This window comes from Augochlora pura, chromosome 1 (assembly GCF_028453695.1).
Source record: "Augochlora pura isolate Apur16 chromosome 1, APUR_v2.2.1, whole genome shotgun sequence".
NCBI classification, from domain to species: Eukaryota; Metazoa; Arthropoda; class Insecta; order Hymenoptera; family Halictidae; genus Augochlora; species Augochlora pura.
In genome coordinates, this window is record NC_135772.1 from 546,489 (window position 1) to 555,551 (window position 9,063).

The 9,063-nt window shown below is 41.2% G+C and overlaps 2 protein-coding genes across 2 annotated transcripts; one reads left to right on the forward strand and one right to left on the reverse strand.

Annotated features, from left to right (window-relative positions):
- The first annotated feature begins 287 nt into the window (after nt 1-287).
- LOC144471945 (phenoloxidase 1-like) lies at nt 288-5,286 on the forward strand. The gene is made up of 9 exons (XM_078184562.1): nt 288-532; nt 1,673-1,865; nt 2,164-2,387; nt 2,451-2,653; nt 2,912-3,329; nt 3,505-3,633; nt 3,803-4,127; nt 4,229-4,461; nt 4,677-5,286. The coding sequence occupies exons 1-9, from the start codon at nt 422-424 to the stop codon at nt 4,920-4,922; spliced, it is 2,082 nt and encodes a 693-aa protein (XP_078040688.1). The 5' UTR covers nt 288-421; the 3' UTR covers nt 4,923-5,286.
- Nucleotides 5,287-5,300: 14 nt separating this feature from the next.
- Nucleotides 5,301-7,438, reverse strand: LOC144470332 (uncharacterized; the record flags this gene model as incomplete). Its single annotated transcript, XM_078181336.1, is given in 7 exon segments — nt 5,301-5,493; nt 5,574-5,814; nt 5,938-6,127; nt 6,234-6,515; nt 6,600-6,754; nt 7,013-7,202; nt 7,274-7,438. Coding segments are annotated over 7 exon segments (1,290 nt in total), but the record flags the coding sequence as incomplete, so codon positions are not given.
- Nucleotides 7,439-9,063: the final 1,625 nt, after the last annotated feature.

A 9,063-nucleotide genomic window follows, 5' to 3' on the forward strand; every position in this document is an offset into this window, starting at 1 on the left:
TTGTACTATTTATGAAAACATGTAAAACGCAGCAGTCTTATATACAAATTGTGAAGTCAAATTACCAAATCCAATGATAATCTGTTTCCGCGACAAACAGGATATTCTTGGAGCGGATTTCAGTGGGTGATACATATCACTAATCTATCTCTGTCTTGATTACTTGAGCCTACTTTAGACAAGAGTGGCGGATTTTGTGGTTAGGCGAGGAGACCGCTTTTTCCTGCAACAGTTTACTATAAAAGATACGAGGTATCCTTTTTCTTTGTAAATCGTATTCGGAAACGACGGTACACGCGTTTCTTTTCCTTTGCTGTACTTGATCGGTCGATCACAGTTGCGTTACAGAAATCGTGTAATCATTGTTCACACACTTTGTTATATTCGCTTTCTAATCCGTTTAAAGAACTGATTCTTCAAGATGGCAAATGATAAATCAGGTATCTTGTATCTGTTTGATCGGCCTGCCGAGCCCGTCTATGTACCCAAGGGTGAGAAGAAAGTCGCCTTCGACATACCAGATAATTACTTGGTAAGCATTATTGCGTAATTTGTTATTGCCTCGATTGCTCGTAAAATCACACTATTCCATTCAATCGTCATAAAGGTGGTATCAGATTGATTTTACTAAAATTACAAAAATTATTTAACTTCAATCTATCGAAGACCTCTCCCCGCACTTACTTACATAGGTACATTAATTATGGCTATCAAATTAATTACATAATTGTTCGCCAAAACTGCATCTTACGTGTCGAGATTCGCGTTTGAGACAGCGATATTATATTTCTCTATCCTTGTCGCGCCACCTACCTGTCCTTGTCTGACACATTACGAACATAGGGAAGAGGCGCTCCTCTTCCCAAAAATCGTTAATAACTTATTTATTACAATACGAATATGTTTAAATTTATTACTGTTATAAATAATCACAAATGGTGTCTGCAAAGCCAGAAAGTTAATTATTTGTATAATACAGTTTAATTTCTCGAGGTTATTTCAGGGTGCAATTTCGAAAAATTAATTAATATCTCTTTTAATCACGCATAAAATGCTTTTCTTCCTTCGTAAAATGCATAAGTTTGTCCTTGTCGGATAACTACTTGTATATCATGTGTTCCTACTACTTACCAGGGAATTCGAAGTCCGTTAAAAAAGTTGGTGGCACACACGTCGCATCTCTCTCCTTGTCGCACACTATCTCTGTCCTTGTCTTACACACGGCCAAGATAAGGAAAGTTAGTTCACGAACCCGCCACCGTAGATGGGGCGCCACCGTTAACTTTTTCTGCTATCCTTGTCTTACAAATTATAGGCATTGGAGTGGCCAGAGTTTGTTCGAAAATTAAGAATAAATAAATTGTCAGTAGTAATGGATTAACTTTTAGAGTCGTTACTACTAACATGTTCCTTTTGCATTGTGCTTGTATAACTTGTAAAGAAATACAACTTCAAACAAGTTGGTTACAATTAATATTTGTGTCCCCTGTTCTATTTAAACTACTATGATGGAATTTTTTAATTTTTGGCAACTATTGTAGTTATTGTTTCTTATTTACTTAGCAACTAGTAAAATAATAATTTTCTCACTAGTTTTCAATGTGTACCTCACTCGAATATATGTATGTGAAGGTGAATCATTCTTAACGTATTCCTTGTATTTGTCTCGTAGCCGGACAGATATCGAAAGGTGGCAACACAGGTGTTCAATCGCTTCGCCGATGAAACCGAATCAAAGCTTCCTGTGAAACAGATCTCCCTTCCGGACCTTAGCCTTCCTATGCAATTAGGTCGGCGGGAACCTTTTTCGGTATTCATACCCACGCATCGGAAATTAGCAGCCCGGCTTACTGAGATTTTTATGGGTTCGTAGTGTTTCGTATAAGTTATGTCTTATTCTCGCTCTACTCTATCCCTTTCAAAAAGAAGAAGAATTCAAAATATTTAATCTGCAAGCTATGTTTATATTATTCGTACGAGTCCCATTGCCCACGACTATTAACGCTGCAACACGATAAAAGTCTAGAAACAATGATTTCTGGTTGAATACTTTGCGAAAGTGTACATAGATCTCAAATTGTAGCTATCTTGTTTCTTACACTCTGCGTTATTGTAATTATAGCGTTTCGTTATTTTGTAATGTTGTAATTTTATATTTTACAGGAATGAGGACGTACGAGGACTTTTTATCTGTAGCAGTTTATTGTCGCGATCGTGTAAACCCGTACATGTTTATTTACGCTCTTTCCGTAGCAATATTGCATCGTCCTGATACGAAAGATCTACCAGTACCACCATTGACCGAAGTATTCCCGGATAAATTCGTCGATGGGGGAATATTTACCAGAGCTCAGGAGGAAGCCAACCTCGTGCCTCCAGGATCAAGGGTAGGTACCCGTTCCCGTCGTAGTCAAGCTACAGATTAGTAATAAAATTTCTTTCGTACGCAGATCCCGATTGAGATTCCCCGTGATTACACTGCTTCGGACCTAGACGAGGAACATCGTGTCGCATACTGGCGAGAGGACATTGGCATCAATCTGCATCACTGGCACTGGCATTTGGTCTACCCAATCGAAGGCAATATTAAAATCGTGAACAAAGATCGTCGTGGCGAACTTTTCTACTACATGCATCAACAAATCCAAGCTCGGTGCGTTCACGTTGAATCAGAATGTCTGGGTATGCGATTATACTAATACCAACCTTTCCTTACTAATCATTTCGGCAGTCAGTTTTTTTTGTGAATTCTGCGAGGATTGAAAATTATAGGGTATAGTGCTAGACAATGCCTTTGGTTTGTTATCGACCACACCGAACTTTGTTATCCTGTGTTCGTTCATTCCCACGTTAATCCTAGTGACCGATTGCTCATTAAATATCAGAGACAGCCAATTGCTTACGTTTTTAGATACAACTGCGAACGTTTGTGCAATCGGCTGAGTCGCGTGAAACGGTTCATTAATTGGCGCGAGCCGATTCCGGAAGCGTATTTTCCGAAGCTGGACTCTATTGTTTCGACACGTACATGGCCTGCTCGGCATAGAGGAGTCGTTCTGAAAGATGTTAATCGGCCAGTGGACCAGTTGAACGTCGACATCCAGGATCTAGAAAGATGGCGAGATCGTATTTACGAAGCTATTCACACTGGAACCGTTACTGGTCCAAGGGGCGAACGAATACCTTTAACCGAAAAAACCGGCATCGACGTGTTGGGGAACATCGTGGAAGCTACCATCTTGTCCCCCAATCCAAACCTATATGGCGATCTTCATAACATGGGCCATGTTCTTATCGGTTATTGTCACGATCCGGATCACCGTTACTTGGTAAATGTTTCTCAGCGTTGTAACACGCGATCTACGAATCTTCTAAATGCACAGAAATCGGCGGTTCGACCATATGTTTCGTACGAATCTAAGCATTCTTTGAGACCATTGTTGATTCGACCGCGTTTGTTGCTGCCAGCCTGAAAAGAATAATCGATCGTGCGTTATTTTTTAGGAATCTTTTGGCGTCATGACCGATCAAGCCGTCGACATGAGAGATCCTATGTTCTACAGATGGCATGCCTTCGTCGACGATGTTTTCCAAGAATACAAAAGCACTCTGCCCGAATATAGCGTTCAACAGGTTAGCGCGTGTGCATAAAAGAGCGTGTTCTGTATTAACTTTGATTTGGATGGGACCGCGAGCATGCAATTGCTGAACTATGAAAAACTTTCGTGCAAGGATCCACGGTCCGATATCGTGGAGCAACGATAACTAGGAAGTCACTAAGGCGTCTTCGGTGGTGTTACAGCTGGATTATCCAGGCGTCGAGATCGAGGATGTTAGATTGACGACGAATCAGCAGCGCAACGTTTTAAACACTTTCTGGACGCAGAGCGTCGTGGATTTGTCTCGTGGTCTCGACTTCACTCCCCGAGGACCGGTGCTCGTCAGATTTACTCATCTGAATCATTCCGACTATACCTACACGATTATCGTAAACAATCGTGGCAACACGCCTAAACGTGGAACTGTGCGCATCTTCATCGGCCCCAAGGAAGATGAGCGCGGTCTGCCTTTCACGTATAGACAACAGAAGAATATGATGATCGAAATGGACAAATTTACTGTGACGCGTATGTTGCTTTCATTGTACAGGTTCAGTCGTCTTCTATGGACGCGTGTAACGTGGACACGCGTTAGATTAGGAATAAATTACAAGCTTCTTGCATTGCAGTGCGGCCAGGGCAAAACACGATCGAGCGTAAATCAACGGAGTCTTCGGTAACTATACCTTTTGAAAGAACGTTCCGCAACTTGGAGGAGAACAGGCCGACGGAAGCCCTGGCTTTGGATGCTTTCAATTTCTGTGGTTGCGGGTGGCCTCAGCACATGTTGGTACCCAAAGGTACCAAGGACGGCTATCGTACGGATCTTTTCGTCATGGTGTCGGATTACGCTGGCGATGCTGTGAGTATTGATTGCTGGCTATATGTATATTACATATTAGATCGAGGCTCGGAATCAACCTGCGTGCAACACTGGGCGCGCGCCTCCTCGCTGCGTATGCCGACAGTTAGACGGTTAATTCCGAGCCCCAAATAAACGAATTCTTTGTCTTAGCGAGAAGAGAGCGGAACATTGAGTAATTTGTGTACATCATGTAATCATTTGTCCACGCGTAGATTGAGCAAGGCGAACCCACTGGTTGCGCGGATGCAGTCAGTTATTGCGGTTTGAGGGACAAGAAGTATCCTGACGCGCGCCCCATGGGATATCCGTTCGATCGTCGACCACGTGACGGTGTAGAAACGCTGCCACAATTTCTCACGGGAAATATGGCGATTACGGAAGTGACTATCAGATTTACGGATAGCGTCGTGCCTAGAACGAGGTCTGGAAGCATTGGAAACACATTGACCTTTGCTTGATGCGCACCGCTCACTTATTCTCTCAACAATTTTTGCAACCTTATCGATCCTGCTTGTAATTTGTTAATATGTTTCATAATAATTGTACTTCGATAATCTTGTTACACGATAATCTTACACACCTCGACCATAAGCTGTTTCTCTTTTCTGAAAACATCTTAACAGTTTACATCTTGCAGGAAAAAGATTATGATTACTTACACGATTACTTATATTTGTAAAAGTCGATAACAACGTCTTGTCGACATTGATTCCGACTCTTATTAGCCCCCGTAGCTTTGGTTATGGAAAATATTTTAAACAAGATGCATGAAAAATACAAAAAAAAAAGATGCGTTTAATAAAATTTTAGAATGGACATTCACCATGCGTTTCGTTACACGCGATGACCCGTTCGGATACGTGATCGCTGTTACAATGTCGTAATACTTTTCTTGTATCTTTATACGTATACAATGGACGAATACACGCGTATATAATTTATCGAGAAATTAGCAATAATATTTACGAACACGGCGAGCAGGGCGGGCACGGTAAGCACGGCAAGCACGGTGTGCCAGGTTGAAAATAGCTGTAACAAATACGAAAGCATATGTGATTAGGCGTTCGCAATGTCTCGGATTTAAAGGTAAAAACAGAAGTGAAAAGAACCTGGTGTTATACGTGGTATTGTTGTCCATCGGCGTAACTGGAGGATGATAAGGGTGTTTCTCGCCCCATGGTTTCGGGACATTGTCGGGAACGTCTACGGGTTGATAGCTCAATCGCATAGTGGTTTCCGCCTCCATAGGAATGCTAGGGGAGCAATATCGCCGTATGGGAGCGTAATTTTGTATCGGCGTCGTGTCTCGGCCGCTGTTGCATAAATATGAAAGCTTGTGAGTAGTACAACCTGAAATCAACAGATAAAATTTGACACGTGTATCGGTGTGGTCCGCACGGTCTCCACCGCCTTCTTTCGAATAATCGTAGGTAAATGTGTATACGATATCATATCATAATTAGTTTGACATGCCTTCGAAAGCTATGGCTGGACAGATGAGATTATCTTCGGGACGAATTTCTGAATTTGTTGGTATGCTTTTCCATGTAAAGTCGTGCTTCTGGGTAGTTACATCCTGCATAGGTCCTTTGCCTAACATTTGTTTGCTGCACGGTGTTATCAATGTTTCCGGCTTCGTGCACCAGTTTCCTAGGAAACTCATCTGAAATGGACGTACCGATCGTCCGATTACGCGGTCGATTAAATATTGTGCTACAACGTAGTGTCGAGTTACCGATTACGTACATATTTCGATTAAACTTTCTTACCCGATGAATCGTGTCGTGCGACAAGGGACACGATGGAAACAGAACATTTTCCGGATGCCGAATCGGCGTTTGCTTATCGCCTTCCGAGCCGTAATAACTGAGACGGTAGGTGGTATTGTTGTCGGAACAACATCCCGCGTTCAATAAATTGTCGTTCTCAGGATTTCTAATGGGTGATCGTCTTTGATCCGAATGTGGCCAGAAGCTCAATTTATGAGTTGTACAGCCGTCCATAGGGTTCAGAGGAGGCGTGTATTTCAATTCAGGACACCATGGTTTTGTCTGCGTATAAAATACAGTGCACGTTTATAGACGCAACGCGACAACGATATGGAATAGTATATTTATCCTAGCAGATTGTATTACCTTTGGGGGAGCTTCGTTTGGCCAGTAACTGAGCTTGTACGTTGTACAGTCTTCTAATGGGATGTCCGATTTAACGTATTTCCTTATAGGGGCGTAAGATATTGCCGGGAGATTGCAACCCGATTGATAATAACTGAGGTTGTACGTTGTATTATCTAAAAGAAATACGATGTTTTACAAAAGCTTGTCGTGGCGCCATCCTGCCTGATTTTTATCGTACTGTATCCGGGAAGAGGTGCAGGGGGTGTGTCCGAGGTCGTAAGTAACATTAGAAAAGAGAGAAAAGGGCATCGAAATTTATTATAAACATTATTATGCAGCTTTATATTATTTTATATGGTAAGCTTTGTAGAATTTAACATTGATCCTATAATGTGATCCTATAACGTATAATCGTTTCAATTTGTTCTTACCAGATAATGCATCTGGGTAGGGGTATAAGTTTGGCCGAGGTACGATCGGTGCGACTGGTTGCGTACATTTCCATGAATAGTCGTGTTTCTGAGTAGTTACGTCTTGAATGGGACCTCTGCCGAGCCATTCTTTCTCGCATGGCCTGATAGAAGCATCCGGCTGTATGCACCAATTGCCGAGATAACTACCCTGAAACAAAGCCACGCGACACGAGTTCCATATGGCCTAACTCTGCCGTAGACTGTATAATGATGGCTCACGTTATATGTTGTTTCGTCCGATATTTCACCGTCACCGGTAACCAAACTATTTCGTGGTAAAATCGGATCTATGGTATTTTGAGGAGATTCCCAATAGGAAAGCCGATACGTGGTCTCATTTTCCATAGGTACATTTGATTTCCAATAATACTAAGTCGGCGTATATGAGGAGCAAAGAGAATTTTTTTTTTAAAGTTATATGTAATGTAGAAAAGATGCTTGCATTAAAAGTAAGGAAACGGTATAAAGATACAACTATTCGACTGCGCGAAGGACATAGTAGAAATAGATTGCAGTTATTCGCAGCATTCGAATAAAAAACTTACTCGAATCGGTTTCATCGAGTCAGGAACCGTATTCGTTAGCATACGCTTTTGCCTGCAATACGTGCTAAAATTAAATTCGTGTATCAACTATCTAAATAGAATAGGAGCTTACGGTTCGTTATTACATATCTGCATCTTTACGTCAATTTTTCAAAACCTAAAGCAATATGTGATAAAAATATACATGTAAAGTTTGTATTAACCTAACTGATGAGAACTAGGAAATATAAATGTATAATGTCACGAACACTTGATAAAACTGTCGTGATTGCAGCGAACAGCTTGAACACATTCATTATATTAGCCTCAGTTCAGGCAATCGATGTTACCAGTAGGAATGCTGCTATAAGAATTACACGCATATGTTTCAATGTTATTTTATACACCCGTCACAGTTAAAAATGCAATAAAAATATAAAATACAAGGATAAGCCAGTAAATATTTTATTGATACACAAATTTACACCGTACATATCGATTTATGAAACGAACGGTAAATTGAAGACTTCGGTTCTGTGCCAAAGGTTATCCTATTACAATTATGAACACATTCGCTGCCGCTGACGTGAATTCGCGTCATCTCGTCGTCATCTTGATTTTAAACGTTAGTTTTAGTTATTTCAGAAGCAACAATTTCAGAAGCATACATCCTGGTTTTAACGAGAAGAGTCTGCGACAATCGGTGTTGGAAATATGAAAAAGGAAAAACCGACTGCGAATGTGTTATTATGTTAATGTGTTAAAATAAAGTGGAAGCTTCGGTATTCGTCGTTAGAATCTTTACTATACGTTACGATACACCGACATAAGACGCCTGACGAAACCGACAACGATCGTAATTTTATTATTAGCCAAAAATAACGTTATCTGGTAAGAGGCTTCGCTGCAAGACAATTCTATCGATTGTAAATCAATATTTAACGCTAGGAGTTAACATTGTTTTATGTTATTAACAGTTGTTACGCGATAAAGTAATTCACCAAGGGAATATTTTGTAATGAGACGTCGAATTTCGGGAAATTCGGGAAAGCTATTTCTTACGACTGCTAGAAACTGGGCGAAACCGCGTTTTATTTCATTTGTCGACGGTATTCTCGTGGATTCACAGCACTTACGACCCTTACCCTATCTTTGGAAGATACTGCGCCGCAACAACGCGATAATAAAATATAAACGTATTAATCGTATAAAGCTTTCAAACATTTCTTAATATCGTACAACATCAACAACTGTTTTCAAAACTCCGTAAATAGTACGTGCCAGTCGCGTGGAGCCTACAGGGTTAAATCATGAATAAAATGCTCGAACATATTAGGCCCGTGTTTAAATACCAATTCCTTGCACTACGAGTAGGTTTATTGCTTTCGTGTCACCTGTGGCATGAGATTGGTCATAGACACCAACCCCCCGACCACCCCACCCCCCCCAACCACCATCCACAACCGCCCCCGTCCCCATGCAGTA